The 10840-nt window shown below is 33.6% G+C and overlaps 6 protein-coding genes across 6 annotated transcripts, besides 37 other annotated features; 1 reads left to right on the top strand and 5 right to left on the bottom strand.

Annotated features, from left to right (window-relative positions):
• Positions 1 to 588: 588 nt before the first annotated feature.
• Positions 589 to 2007, bottom strand: TA04060 (uncharacterized protein; the record flags this gene model as incomplete). The annotated part of the gene is made up of 3 exons (XM_949943.1): positions 589 to 1237; positions 1268 to 1497; positions 1531 to 2007. The coding sequence occupies 3 exons, from the start codon at positions 2005 to 2007 to the stop codon at positions 589 to 591; spliced, it is 1356 nt and encodes a 451-aa protein (XP_955036.1).
• Positions 658 to 726: a sequence feature (12 probable transmembrane helices predicted for TA04060 by TMHMM2.0 at aa 37-59, 74-93, 106-128, 132-154, 167-184, 194-211, 236-258, 273-295, 302-321, 336-358, 370-392 and 407-429).
• Positions 769 to 837: a sequence feature (12 probable transmembrane helices predicted for TA04060 by TMHMM2.0 at aa 37-59, 74-93, 106-128, 132-154, 167-184, 194-211, 236-258, 273-295, 302-321, 336-358, 370-392 and 407-429).
• Positions 871 to 939: a sequence feature (12 probable transmembrane helices predicted for TA04060 by TMHMM2.0 at aa 37-59, 74-93, 106-128, 132-154, 167-184, 194-211, 236-258, 273-295, 302-321, 336-358, 370-392 and 407-429).
• Positions 982 to 1041: a sequence feature (12 probable transmembrane helices predicted for TA04060 by TMHMM2.0 at aa 37-59, 74-93, 106-128, 132-154, 167-184, 194-211, 236-258, 273-295, 302-321, 336-358, 370-392 and 407-429).
• Positions 1060 to 1128: a sequence feature (12 probable transmembrane helices predicted for TA04060 by TMHMM2.0 at aa 37-59, 74-93, 106-128, 132-154, 167-184, 194-211, 236-258, 273-295, 302-321, 336-358, 370-392 and 407-429).
• Positions 1171 to 1237: a sequence feature (12 probable transmembrane helices predicted for TA04060 by TMHMM2.0 at aa 37-59, 74-93, 106-128, 132-154, 167-184, 194-211, 236-258, 273-295, 302-321, 336-358, 370-392 and 407-429).
• Positions 1268 to 1269: a sequence feature (12 probable transmembrane helices predicted for TA04060 by TMHMM2.0 at aa 37-59, 74-93, 106-128, 132-154, 167-184, 194-211, 236-258, 273-295, 302-321, 336-358, 370-392 and 407-429).
• Positions 1342 to 1395: a sequence feature (12 probable transmembrane helices predicted for TA04060 by TMHMM2.0 at aa 37-59, 74-93, 106-128, 132-154, 167-184, 194-211, 236-258, 273-295, 302-321, 336-358, 370-392 and 407-429).
• Positions 1423 to 1476: a sequence feature (12 probable transmembrane helices predicted for TA04060 by TMHMM2.0 at aa 37-59, 74-93, 106-128, 132-154, 167-184, 194-211, 236-258, 273-295, 302-321, 336-358, 370-392 and 407-429).
• Positions 1546 to 1614: a sequence feature (12 probable transmembrane helices predicted for TA04060 by TMHMM2.0 at aa 37-59, 74-93, 106-128, 132-154, 167-184, 194-211, 236-258, 273-295, 302-321, 336-358, 370-392 and 407-429).
• Positions 1624 to 1692: a sequence feature (12 probable transmembrane helices predicted for TA04060 by TMHMM2.0 at aa 37-59, 74-93, 106-128, 132-154, 167-184, 194-211, 236-258, 273-295, 302-321, 336-358, 370-392 and 407-429).
• Positions 1729 to 1788: a sequence feature (12 probable transmembrane helices predicted for TA04060 by TMHMM2.0 at aa 37-59, 74-93, 106-128, 132-154, 167-184, 194-211, 236-258, 273-295, 302-321, 336-358, 370-392 and 407-429).
• Positions 1831 to 1899: a sequence feature (12 probable transmembrane helices predicted for TA04060 by TMHMM2.0 at aa 37-59, 74-93, 106-128, 132-154, 167-184, 194-211, 236-258, 273-295, 302-321, 336-358, 370-392 and 407-429).
• A 323-nt stretch (positions 2008 to 2330) lies between the features above and the next one.
• TA04055 (uncharacterized protein) lies at positions 2331 to 3751 on the bottom strand (the record flags this gene model as incomplete). The annotated part of the gene is made up of 3 exons (XM_949942.1): positions 2331 to 2979; positions 3010 to 3239; positions 3272 to 3751. 3 exons carry the CDS (start codon positions 3749 to 3751, stop codon positions 2331 to 2333), a joined length of 1359 nt encoding a protein of 452 aa, XP_955035.1.
• Positions 2409 to 2468: a sequence feature (12 probable transmembrane helices predicted for TA04055 by TMHMM2.0 at aa 38-60, 75-94, 107-129, 133-155, 168-185, 195-212, 233-255, 275-297, 304-326, 336-358, 371-393 and 408-427).
• Positions 2511 to 2579: a sequence feature (12 probable transmembrane helices predicted for TA04055 by TMHMM2.0 at aa 38-60, 75-94, 107-129, 133-155, 168-185, 195-212, 233-255, 275-297, 304-326, 336-358, 371-393 and 408-427).
• Positions 2616 to 2684: a sequence feature (12 probable transmembrane helices predicted for TA04055 by TMHMM2.0 at aa 38-60, 75-94, 107-129, 133-155, 168-185, 195-212, 233-255, 275-297, 304-326, 336-358, 371-393 and 408-427).
• Positions 2712 to 2780: a sequence feature (12 probable transmembrane helices predicted for TA04055 by TMHMM2.0 at aa 38-60, 75-94, 107-129, 133-155, 168-185, 195-212, 233-255, 275-297, 304-326, 336-358, 371-393 and 408-427).
• Positions 2799 to 2867: a sequence feature (12 probable transmembrane helices predicted for TA04055 by TMHMM2.0 at aa 38-60, 75-94, 107-129, 133-155, 168-185, 195-212, 233-255, 275-297, 304-326, 336-358, 371-393 and 408-427).
• Positions 2925 to 2979: a sequence feature (12 probable transmembrane helices predicted for TA04055 by TMHMM2.0 at aa 38-60, 75-94, 107-129, 133-155, 168-185, 195-212, 233-255, 275-297, 304-326, 336-358, 371-393 and 408-427).
• Positions 3010 to 3023: a sequence feature (12 probable transmembrane helices predicted for TA04055 by TMHMM2.0 at aa 38-60, 75-94, 107-129, 133-155, 168-185, 195-212, 233-255, 275-297, 304-326, 336-358, 371-393 and 408-427).
• Positions 3084 to 3137: a sequence feature (12 probable transmembrane helices predicted for TA04055 by TMHMM2.0 at aa 38-60, 75-94, 107-129, 133-155, 168-185, 195-212, 233-255, 275-297, 304-326, 336-358, 371-393 and 408-427).
• Positions 3165 to 3218: a sequence feature (12 probable transmembrane helices predicted for TA04055 by TMHMM2.0 at aa 38-60, 75-94, 107-129, 133-155, 168-185, 195-212, 233-255, 275-297, 304-326, 336-358, 371-393 and 408-427).
• Positions 3287 to 3355: a sequence feature (12 probable transmembrane helices predicted for TA04055 by TMHMM2.0 at aa 38-60, 75-94, 107-129, 133-155, 168-185, 195-212, 233-255, 275-297, 304-326, 336-358, 371-393 and 408-427).
• Positions 3365 to 3433: a sequence feature (12 probable transmembrane helices predicted for TA04055 by TMHMM2.0 at aa 38-60, 75-94, 107-129, 133-155, 168-185, 195-212, 233-255, 275-297, 304-326, 336-358, 371-393 and 408-427).
• Positions 3470 to 3529: a sequence feature (12 probable transmembrane helices predicted for TA04055 by TMHMM2.0 at aa 38-60, 75-94, 107-129, 133-155, 168-185, 195-212, 233-255, 275-297, 304-326, 336-358, 371-393 and 408-427).
• Positions 3572 to 3640: a sequence feature (12 probable transmembrane helices predicted for TA04055 by TMHMM2.0 at aa 38-60, 75-94, 107-129, 133-155, 168-185, 195-212, 233-255, 275-297, 304-326, 336-358, 371-393 and 408-427).
• Positions 3752 to 4660: 909 nt separating the features above from the next.
• TA04050 (uncharacterized protein) lies at positions 4661 to 6244 on the top strand (the record flags this gene model as incomplete). The annotated part of the gene is made up of 1 exon (XM_949941.1): positions 4661 to 6244. The coding sequence occupies one exon, from the start codon at positions 4661 to 4663 to the stop codon at positions 6242 to 6244; it is 1584 nt and encodes a 527-aa protein (XP_955034.1).
• A 3-nt stretch (positions 6245 to 6247) lies between these two features.
• On the bottom strand, positions 6248 to 8173 carry TA04045 (glucose-6-phosphate isomerase, putative; the record flags this gene model as incomplete). Its single annotated transcript, XM_949940.1, has 8 exons — positions 6248 to 6435; positions 6465 to 6696; positions 6728 to 6815; positions 6846 to 7207; positions 7263 to 7354; positions 7384 to 7486; positions 7525 to 8006; positions 8038 to 8173. The coding sequence occupies 8 exons, from the start codon at positions 8171 to 8173 to the stop codon at positions 6248 to 6250; spliced, it is 1683 nt and encodes a 560-aa protein (XP_955033.1).
• Positions 8174 to 8495: 322 nt separating this feature from the next.
• TA04040 (uncharacterized protein) lies at positions 8496 to 9166 on the bottom strand (the record flags this gene model as incomplete). The annotated part of the gene is made up of 6 exons (XM_949939.1): positions 8496 to 8542; positions 8574 to 8624; positions 8654 to 8774; positions 8805 to 8893; positions 8964 to 9079; positions 9111 to 9166. The coding sequence occupies 6 exons, from the start codon at positions 9164 to 9166 to the stop codon at positions 8496 to 8498; spliced, it is 480 nt and encodes a 159-aa protein (XP_955032.1).
• Positions 9167 to 9266: 100 nt separating this feature from the next.
• Positions 9267 to 10801, bottom strand: TA04035 (uncharacterized protein; the record flags this gene model as incomplete). The annotated part of the gene is made up of 7 exons (XM_949938.1): positions 9267 to 9488; positions 9519 to 9710; positions 9740 to 9781; positions 9811 to 9891; positions 9922 to 10299; positions 10331 to 10393; positions 10424 to 10801. The coding sequence occupies 7 exons, from the start codon at positions 10799 to 10801 to the stop codon at positions 9267 to 9269; spliced, it is 1356 nt and encodes a 451-aa protein (XP_955031.1).
• Positions 9432 to 9488: a sequence feature (8 probable transmembrane helices predicted for TA04035 by TMHMM2.0 at aa 7-28, 83-104, 132-154, 206-228, 248-270, 306-328, 341-363 and 378-397).
• Positions 9519 to 9521: a sequence feature (8 probable transmembrane helices predicted for TA04035 by TMHMM2.0 at aa 7-28, 83-104, 132-154, 206-228, 248-270, 306-328, 341-363 and 378-397).
• Positions 9564 to 9632: a sequence feature (8 probable transmembrane helices predicted for TA04035 by TMHMM2.0 at aa 7-28, 83-104, 132-154, 206-228, 248-270, 306-328, 341-363 and 378-397).
• Positions 9669 to 9710: a sequence feature (8 probable transmembrane helices predicted for TA04035 by TMHMM2.0 at aa 7-28, 83-104, 132-154, 206-228, 248-270, 306-328, 341-363 and 378-397).
• Positions 9740 to 9766: a sequence feature (8 probable transmembrane helices predicted for TA04035 by TMHMM2.0 at aa 7-28, 83-104, 132-154, 206-228, 248-270, 306-328, 341-363 and 378-397).
• Positions 9931 to 9999: a sequence feature (8 probable transmembrane helices predicted for TA04035 by TMHMM2.0 at aa 7-28, 83-104, 132-154, 206-228, 248-270, 306-328, 341-363 and 378-397).
• Positions 10057 to 10125: a sequence feature (8 probable transmembrane helices predicted for TA04035 by TMHMM2.0 at aa 7-28, 83-104, 132-154, 206-228, 248-270, 306-328, 341-363 and 378-397).
• Positions 10279 to 10299: a sequence feature (8 probable transmembrane helices predicted for TA04035 by TMHMM2.0 at aa 7-28, 83-104, 132-154, 206-228, 248-270, 306-328, 341-363 and 378-397).
• Positions 10331 to 10378: a sequence feature (8 probable transmembrane helices predicted for TA04035 by TMHMM2.0 at aa 7-28, 83-104, 132-154, 206-228, 248-270, 306-328, 341-363 and 378-397).
• Positions 10490 to 10555: a sequence feature (8 probable transmembrane helices predicted for TA04035 by TMHMM2.0 at aa 7-28, 83-104, 132-154, 206-228, 248-270, 306-328, 341-363 and 378-397).
• Positions 10718 to 10783: a sequence feature (8 probable transmembrane helices predicted for TA04035 by TMHMM2.0 at aa 7-28, 83-104, 132-154, 206-228, 248-270, 306-328, 341-363 and 378-397).
• Positions 10802 to 10840: the final 39 nt, after the last annotated feature.

The following is a 10840-nucleotide window of genomic DNA, read 5'->3' as shown; positions in this document are numbered from 1 at the left end:
AGAGAATCTATGATTCCTAGTTGTTCGCTGGTGGTAACTTTCAATTGTAATTCGCTGATCCTGAATTTAGGGCCGAATGAATATATTTCCTGCAAATTAAATCGAGAAATTCGCTTACTAATTTGTTGGAAATCCCATAATGTTCGCCTCCTCCGCCTCCTGAAGCCACCAAATAGCCATCGGCGTGGGATAACTAGAGAAATTTGTAAGATGAGTCAGTTATATTATGAATTACCGCAAAAATAGGATAGTCGAATATTTTGAATGAACGGATCATTGTTGAAATGTATTTATCTTATGGTTTTAAAAATTAACATCTTTATACTAAAATATATTTATATAAAACGGGCATCTAATATTTTTTACATTTCATCGCCACATATAGTTCTCTCAAATTAGTTAGTAAATATTATTTATAAAATTTTAAAATTTGTTGAGTTATGAACATGGAAATTTATTTTATGTTAACATAAAATTGGCCGACTTAGACCACATGGTTTCGTACACATTGGCACACTTTATGAAACTTCCTTCCATACTCTATATATATTTACTAATACAATATTAAATTGTTTCATTATAATACATTTAAGCGTTTTCTTCTGCGCTTTGTAGCATCCTCTGTTTTGTAACTAGAAGCTCCATTTCCTCTTTATTTGGTACAAAGAACAGGTATAGCATCACGAGGAACAGGTTATTTGTACAAAATAGTATATATGCAGTCAAGTGATCGTATTCGTGTGTATCTATTCCGAAGAGAAATGTGCAAATAGACGTAATAACCTTAGATAGTACCAAGCCAACTGATTTGATGGTCATGATGGCTGCGAATACTGATGCTTCCAAACCCTTGGGTGTAACTCTTGTTGTATATGTTAGGAATGGCATCACCTGTATCTCAAAAATTGCTTCCATCAAGAATCCTCCACAGAGAACTAGAGGTTTATCTGGTATTCCAAGTTTCTTTGACAGTCCAGAAGTGATTAAAGCTGGGAAAGCGTAAACTGTGTTTACAAATAGGGAACTCCAGAAGAAAATACTCCTAATGGATGCATCCTTGAATAGGAACCTGTAAACTCCTATTCCCATCATAACTGAGAACCCGTACATGAGTCTCAGTACTCCCATAAATGAGGGGCTATATCCTAAGACGTCGATGGTATAGTACAAGAATGCGTCTTCATAACCTGGTGTGATAACAACCAGAAACATAAATACACAGGGGTGGAGTATTGACCTAAAAATAAATTAAAATAATAAAACCTACGGTTCTTTCAAAAATTTAATTAAATCCTTTAACGGGTGCGATTCATAGATTATCAAATCCTTTTCTTCCTTCATAAAGTATGCAAAAAACGTTATTAAAAGTGGGAACAAACTCGTTATTAAAAATAACCTTTGTTTAGGGTATTTCTCTAGCATAGAACCTGAGAAGTATGAAACTAATAAAGCAGAAAATGCCTTTATTACAACAAATCCACTTAAGTTATCAGTTCCCTAATCATAATATATTATAAATATTAAACTTACATCACTAATGTTTTCAACAACTAGTGCTTCGGCAATAGTCATACAAAACGCTAGAGTAAAGGTAATACAAAAAACAGCTATGGTAGATAAGATTATCGTGTTAGGAATCAATGCCAGAAATAGGAAGCTGAATGACTGAATAAGGCTGTTTAAAATCAAATAATGTCTCCTTCTGGTTCCAAAAATAGGAATTGCGTCTGTTAGGTAAGCCATAGTTGGACGTATTATGAACGGGAGAGCAGGAATAGAATACAAGAGTGTCATTTGGGCCGGCGAAAGCCCAAAATCATCTTTAAACATGTAGTATATGGCCAAATTAGATAAATGTAAAAGTCCTTCAGAGAAACCTATCATATATATCAGGAGTATTGGAAGTTTATTAGTAGACTTTGGTACAAAAGGGAAACTCTTCTCCTTTTGGACATCAAATGTCACAGGGATCCTATCCCTTTTAAGATCGTTTCCAAAATTATTCATTTTATAATAATTACATGAATTTAAGTTGCATTTTAAATTTAAAAATACTTTTTAAACAGTGATGTTGATTGTTGTATTTGCCACATAATCCTGCTACTCAAATACTTCCATTAGGCCTGAAAGGTCAACATTTTCCTCTTTATTACGTATGATAATGATCTATAGTGCTAAATATAGCTTTTTGGAGGGGATGGGCTCAAGTTGTTAATTAAATTGCTGACACACATCTTCGTTCATGGAATCCACTACCATTAATTGTAGAATTTGGTCAACATATGAATTAAAAAATATATAAAATACTACAAGATTGAAATGAGTTTAAATTAAGTCTTCTCATCGGCGTTTTGAGTCATTTTTTGCCTAGTCACAAAAAGTTCCATCTCGTCTTTGTTAGGTACCTTGGTAAGGTAGAACATGACTGCCATTGCAGTGGTTGTACAGAATAGAATGTAGGATGTTAGATGTTCGTACTTGTGGTTGTCAATGCCGAAAAGGAAAGTCGTTAAGGCTGTGAATAATTTACAAGAGAAAATTCCAACAGATTTGATGGTCATGATGGCTGCGAACACTGAGGCTTCCAAACCCTTAGGTGTGACTCTTGTTGTATAAGTTAGAAATGGCATCACCTGTATTTCAAAAATTGCCTCCATCAAGAATCCTCCACAGAGAACTAGAGGTTTATCTGGTATTCCAAGTTTCTTTGACAGTCCAGAAGTGATTAAAGCTGGAAACGGATATAAAATATTGACTATAAGAGTGGACCAAATAAGCAACTTCTTTATAGAAGTATTTTTAAAAAATAAACGGCACACTGCAATGCCCAAAACAATTGAAATTCCATAAATAAGTCTCAATACTCCCATGAATGAGGGGCTGTAGCCTAAGACGTCAATGGTATAGTACAAGAATGCATCTTCATAACCTGGTGTTATAACAACTAGAAACATAAATACGCAGGGATGGAATATTGACCTAAAAATAAATTATATTCCTAAAACTTACGGTTCTTTTAAAAATTTAGTTAAATCCTTTAGTGGGTGCGATTGATATACAATATCCGTTTTCTCTTCTTTCATGAAATATGCGAAAAAGGTTATTAATAGTGGAAATAAACTTGTGATAAGAAATAATCTTTGTTTGGGATATTTCTCTAACAAAGAACCTGAGAAATATGAGACTAACAAGGCAGAAAAAGCTTTAATCCCGATGAAACCACTCAAGTTATCAGTTCCCTATAGTAATATATTTTAAATATTAAACTTACATCACTGATGTTTTCAACAACTAATGCTTCAGCGATAGTCATACAAAATGCAAGAGTAAAGGTAATTAGAAATAGTTCGATAGTTGAAAAAAACAAACTAATGGGCACTAAACCCATAAACAAAAAACTTGATGACTGAATCAGACTATTTAAAATCAAATAATGCCTCCTCCTCGTTCCAAATATTGGAATGGTATCGGTCAAATATGCCATTGCTGGACGAATAACATAGGGTATGGCTGGAATAGAATACAAAAGAGTCATCTGTGCAGGAGAGAGCCCAAAATCATCCTTAAACATGTAGTATATAGCGAGATTGGATAGATGTAAAAGACCTTCAGAGAAACCTATCATATATATAAGGAGTATTGATAGCTTTCTCTTAGACTTTGGTAAGAGAGAAAATCTCTTTGGTTTAATATCCATATCGAATTTTACTGGATTAGTATCCGAATTTATTTCAAAGTCTAGGCTGCTCATAATTCCTTTAAAAATATTTAAAGTAAATAACTTTCATATGATTTAAAATAACGTTTAAAAAGTATGAATGAAATTAAAATAACAAGAAAAAAAGAACCCTAAATATAAAGGTGGATATTGAAAAAATAAGATTCAAAATGTTAAAAATGAAAAAATACTAACATTTTACAAATTTAGAAAACATATAAATTAGCAAATATACATATTAAAAATGGTTAACTTTCCATTTGAATTTATGCAAATAATTCAACCTATTGAGCAATAATTTTGAAATCCCCATATATATCGAAAAAAATGATGGATTAGTGATTTAAAAAACATATTTTGTTAAAACTCTTTAGTTTTTTCCCTAAATTTAATAAATTTATTGGAAAATTTTGAGAATTTGAAGCATTTCGATTCCTATTTTGCCATTCTGAGATTCCAGCCCTCGAAATTTCCTCCACAGTTAACTTACACATCAACTTTCAACTAAGTTCATGAGTTTTTTGAAAATTGTACTTCATTTGTATTTCATATTTATATGTTCTTTTTCTGGACGATTTAACTACAATGTATGATTTATATGAAATTTATTACTAATATATTTTATTTAATTAAAATCTTTGAGATTCATAAATTTAGTTTACATGGTTTTACTATTTCCTTTGAATTTGGTATATTTTTTCCGTTCACTGTTTCCACACCACAATGTATGTGTAAACATGAGTTTGGATCGTCGTCCTCGCAAATTCAATATTATTTATTCATATTTTTTATTATAAATGTATCTGTTATTTAATAGTTGTTTTTATACAGTAAACCCTTCTAAGTTGTGTATCATAAAATGAAGTCAATTTTAGTTTTTTCGAAAATGAAATTGAAAATTAATGCTCTTGCATAGAAATTATCTAATGTAGTTTTCTAATTATGAGTGACCCAAACCCATCGTCACTCTGTTATCATTGTACTGTACGTGAATGCGAAAAGGTTTGTTACAAAGATAAAAACGTTAAAGCTTCCGAGAAAAATGATTTTGGTGATTCAAAACCACTCAAGGATTCATTGTATGCCTCCTATCTCAAGGCAATGGCAATCAAAACCATCCTATCAGCATCATTCTCAGACTTCGTGAACTACTTTGCCAATTCTGTGGAAGATGATGTGAGCCTGGATGAAAAAAATGCCTTCCAACTAAAGTATTCTGGATTCCCTGAAAACCTCTCACGCTGCGATAGCTGTTTGTGTTATTTCTCCACCCGTGCCTTTTGCCACTGCAAGGACTGCTCAAGCGGAGATGAAAACCACTATGTGATTTTGATGCACGGAATTCTATCGACGCCACTCATGATGACTGATTTGTGCAAAGCACTGCTGGAGGCGTATCCCAGCTTGTTTGTTTACTTTCCAGTATCAGCGTGCAAAAAAACTCTGCTCGGAACTTCATACGTGCTCAACCTGCTAATTGATGAGCTCAAGAGGTTGTTTTCCAAAATACCTAACCATTTCAAACTGAGCCTGATAGGCCACTCATACGGTGGCATACTCCTGAGATATTTTTTAATGTACTATTTATTAAATAAACAAAACTCCGCTGGAATAACTTCCAATACACTGAATTCTACGCAACATATCACTGATTATAGTTTTAAGTCCTCCGACTCCAACACCACCTGTTATAATGACGAGTTGGACCAAGATTGTACCTTTTTTAGTAAAGATATTGTCTGGAAAAACTTTATTTTCGTAGCGACGCCTCTGGTTGGAACGTTTGAAAACAATTCTGAGTTAAAGAGACTGGCGAACCTGATTGGGTCCGACACCATCTCGGAGCTGGACAACAAAACAATCGATCTTCTATTTTTGCTGAAGGGCGAGGGTTTTTTAAACAGATTTGAAAAGGTCGTGGCGTACGGAAACATTTCAGGGGATATGATGGTAGCACCGAGGACCTCTCTGATTTTGCCAAACTATCTGGTCAACGAAGAGAAGTTGCGTGAAATAGCAAATGTTCTGTACAAATACCCGGGACAGCCTGCGAACATTAAGATGAATAACAATAACTTTCACCTAATATTCAACGATGTCACCAAAGTTCTGCAAAACAGTAACCCTCATTCCCCAGATAATTCCTACGCAACTAAATTAACCAGCAGATTTAACGAGCTTGTGGACGCCAAGATTAACAACACCAAGCATATGAAATTTATTGAGGATATGCTGAACGGTAGGCCTGTATTCAGCGATGAAGACAAAATGAGATTTAGCACGGTAATCACCGATATTGTCAGCAATGGTAACGTGGACGAGCTTGAGAAGTTTGACGATGACGACTATCTCTATAACCAGATTTTGATGGGTCTGCTAAGCAAGTTAAAGATTTTAAAATTCGCTGTATATATTCCCAGAATTCATTTTCCGCACCGATCGATAATAACTTACCAGTCTCCTATTTCAAACGACACTTACACCTATCAAATACTAGAAAACATGGTCAATATATTTGAAACGTAGACATTACATGTTATTATATTTACTGTTAAACTGCGCCAGCAACTTGATTGACGAGTAGCTCAGTGTTCCAGGTTTTTCGTGGTTTTTGAATTCGACTGCATTGTCTTTAAAAAGTGATCTAATGTTTGAAGCCAGTTGTTTTCCCAGCTCAACTCCCATTTGGTCAAATGAATTTATGTTCCATAGTAGTCCTAAAAACATTTGTTTGGTTCAAAATTACCTTGAACTACGGTTCTGTGTTCATACAATGATAACAGCTGACCCACTGTGTATGGGTTCAGCTCGTTGAACATCAGTAACATTGACGGGCGGTTTCCTCTGCATACTTTAAACTTGGCTTGATCTTCATCGACTCCTTCCTTGATCAAACTTTCTTGGCTTTTCCCGAATGCCAACCCGTCCAACTGTCCGAATAGATTACATATTAGTTCCACGTGGTGTGTCACGTCGCCCTGAGTTTAATTATTTGACTAATTAAGTTACGTATAATTTATTGTCTTCGTTGTGTGTGTTTATGTATCCAATGAATTCTGACGGCACCGTTCTGCCTTGATGCAATAATTGGTAAAAGCTAAAAGTAATTTGTTAACCCATTTGTTACCTGTGTTGTCCGTTTGTTCCCGGCTCTCCGAAGTAAATTTCCGAGCATTCGTACTTTAGAACTTCTCCTGTTTTAGATACGGATTTGCCATTACTCTCCATTAGCAGCTGCTGTGCGTACTGTGGAAATTTAGATAGGTCCTGGCTATACGGCAGCAGTGCTACTGTATTGAACCCTAGGACTGTTGAGTTGTAAAAGCTCGTCAGTCCCATGAGGAAGGGTAAATTATTTTCCTCGGGTTCATTTTTGAAGTGCATATCCATATCTCTGCACCCTGATAGGAACATATCGACAATTTCGTAACCGAATGTGATACTCAAGGGTAACAAACCGACTGAGCTGCACACGCTAAATCGTCCACCCTGTAATAATCATTAATTTAAATTTTAAATATTTTTTTATTATCATATTACATACCACCCAGTTCCAAAATGGGAATATGTTATTTGGTTCAATACCGAATTTACATGCCAGTTCCACATTCGTTGTGATTGCGTACAGGTGTTTACCTACATCAATTTATTTATTTATTTGTTACTCAATAGATCTTTATTTGCAATATGATCTAGTAGCCATTGTCTGATTGAGTATGAATTTTTAATTGTTTCCATGGTTGTGAATGTTTTACTTGTTATTACCACCTGTATTAATTATTTAATTTGAAACATTAATTTCTCACCAGTGATCTGTTCGGGTCCAATTCACTTGTTATTGATCTTAATGATGACGGGTCAACGTTGGATAAGAATCTTATTTTGAAATTTTTGCTTGCTTCTCTGGCTGGTCCATACGACATGAACGCCTCGCTTGTGAATAGTGTTCCTAGATATGATCCTCCTATTCCTATGCATAGAACTGTATCAAATGGCTTTCCGTCTGATGCTACTATTTCTCCTGATCTGACTTTTTGTGAGAATTCTTTTATATGGTCCAGAACTTCGTGCACATCTTTCGTCACATTCTGGCCCGAAACTTCCAGATTTTCACTTCTTAGTGCTCTTAGATACGTATGGAGTACTGGTCTTTTTTCTGAGGTGTTTAATATCTCTCCATTGAATAAACCGGCGCACTTTTCCTTTATTTTAAGTTCTTTTGATAGTGAGATTAACAATTTCAGGGACTCTTCTGTCAACAATTCTCTGGATAAATCTAGTGTAACACCTATAATAATTATAATTTTCATTAACATTACCTTTCCATTCTTTTATGAGTTTATCGCAGCGTTCGTGATCCGACAGCAGGTTTGTCAAGTTTAGGTTTAGCAATGAGGGTTTTAATGACACTAATTGATTATATGATTTACAATCTTCCAATTTTGGGGGATCCATTTTTTACAAATTATAAAAAAATTCAGATTTCTAATTTACAGATCTATTGAAGTGGGTATCAAGTTAGGTGAAGTAGGGTAATACTATTGGAAATTGTTAGGCTGTGCTTGTTAAATAATAAATTAAAATTATTTGTGTAAATATTGATACAGAATCTAGGTTACTTTAAATGATAAAGTGACTATTAATCGAGATTTTAAAAGTTCTATGATTAATATTTTATATTTCGTACCAAAATTCTAATCACATAAGAGTGTATATAATAGTAATATGATTTTAAAGAAATAAAAATTATTTACAAATTATATTATACAAGATTAGATCATAAAATTGTGGTCCATCCCTCCTCGTCTCTTACTGTTTTCGGTCCTAAATGAAATTTAGTTTTATAAAATATTACCCCTAGAACTGCCTTTTATTTTTTCGGGCTTTTCCTCCTCAGAGCTTTCATCTAATAAAAATGAGTGGGATCGAACGAACCGTTTCCAGAAATACAGGGGTTAGAGCATTTTTTCAAGTTATTTATCAACTCGTTTGCATAAGTAAAGTCATTATTTGAACATGTAAAATGTAATTTAACCAATATGGATGCGATTTCAACCTATGAAATCATTAATTGATAACCGGCTACCTCACTGCCATCTTCCAATGTTACATTAAAATACTCGTCGATCTTGTCAACTATTATATCTTCTATTTGATCAGAATATATTTCCTTATCTATAATTATATTTACTAATAAAGCTATGATGGAATCCATAAAGTAAAATAAGATTAAATATTGAAAAACTCATAAATTCATTACTTTCAAGGCAGAATTCAATGATATTCCTAACAAGTAACTCCTTTTTCAATTCGCTATCATCACCTCCCCAATTATTCTCAACTGCTAAATTCAGGGCAGTCCTATAGTATATATTGGTGGATAAATACAAACCAGCAATCTAAAACTTTTTTACAGGCAGTAGAGAATATCTGTGATGGATTCGACATAATTTTTAGTGCGATAATAATAAATAATATGAAATAATTAAAGTAAATAATGTATAGTTGGGTTAGTTGTGTAGAAGTGTTTTGATTTTAAATTATATTCTTAAGAATAATTACTAAAACCGCCGGTATGTCTAAAGTAGACCATTTTTGTGTAATCGTCCAGTATTATGCCTGAAATTTTTAAAATTTTCTTCAACTTACATATCAGAATCAGGATAATGATCTGTGGCCCGAAGAAGTAGTTAGGGTTTGCCATATATCTTCCTATCCACGAGGAGTAAGAAAACACTGAGATGATAAGTAGAGCTAGAATGGTGTGAACCTATGTTTTTTATATAAATCTAAACTGTACCAGTTTCGAGAACGGCTGTGTTCTTTGTAATAGTTTATAATTTACAGTTAGAATTATTAAAATGAATGTAACGCCCAAAACGGTCATTTCTGGCTGGGTGAGTATACATATGCAGGTCATTATTAGTAGATAGTCAAATGGGTATTTTCTTAATCCAACCAAGAGTGGAATTGTGAATACGAATCCGATGAACTAAACTTGTGTTAAATTTAAAAACATACATGATTCTTAAACATTGTGCCCTTTATGAACTCCACTGGAAGCTGAACAGTTTAATTTAATTGAAACGTACCAATTCGTTCAAGTACCAGCTAATTGAGAAATCGATTGATGGGTGAGAGTCCAATGCTCGGTATGGATTTTCCAGTTCCGGCTAAAAGCAAATTTTGCTGAATCAACATACCATAAATTTGAACTTGAATATACTCAAGAATATCAATACAAATGTAGTTGAGAAGGCAAATTCCCTTAGAATAGATAAGAATTCTCTCATCTTTATTGGTCCGCTAGATAATTTGACTCTGTGGTATTTCCTTATATATACAATTGGAAACAGTAGTGGTAGGAAAGAATGTGATGTTTTGAGTATGAATGATACGAAAATTAGGTCGGATAAATAATTCGAGAATCTAAAGTTCTTAATACAGCTTAACCAGTTAGTTGTTCCGTGTGACGATTTCCTTTTGTATTTGCTTTGGGTAGAAAAAAGGCTAGAGTAGATGGAGAGTGTGAGTAGGAAGTATTTGTATCCGTCGGGGTTTGTTGAGTAGTTATAAAAAACCTAAAAACATGTTAAACTAAAAGTTACATACGCTCGGTGGGTTTAATAAGTAAATTGTGAATATTACAATCGGTAGTGATTTGGAATGTTTGACCTAAATTAAGCTTTAATTTGATAAACCAACCGATGCGGTTCCAAAAACCTTTTCGTTATCTTCTTCTTCCTTTTTGTATGAGTATGATATGTATTTTACAATTCTATAGAGCAAAAGCGATGCGAAAAAGTCGAAAACAAAGATAAACACTGTCATTAGAAACTTCACTGATAAATCTGGGTACATGAACGTAAGCCTTTTAATTATAAAGTAGTAGAAAGGTCTCGATTTCATGTAAGATTTGTAATTTGAGCATCTGAAGAGCTCTATATACTCGTGGATATCGAAAGCATTCTTGGAGATCATAAATGGTATGAATACTTTCAACAAGTATAAAATGAGGATGAACGTAATACGAATTAGTACTATGAGCAGGGAATAATATATAAATTTATTACGTTTACTCATGTGTATATTTATATATTAAATGAGACTAAAATCTGAAGT

Source organism: Theileria annulata, chromosome 3 (genome assembly GCF_000003225.4).
Source record: "Theileria annulata chromosome 3, complete sequence, *** SEQUENCING IN PROGRESS ***".
In the NCBI taxonomy this organism is placed as follows: Eukaryota; Apicomplexa; class Aconoidasida; order Piroplasmida; family Theileriidae; genus Theileria; species Theileria annulata.
Note: the sequence above shows the minus strand (reverse complement) of the source record. Positions and strands in the feature narration are given on the sequence as shown.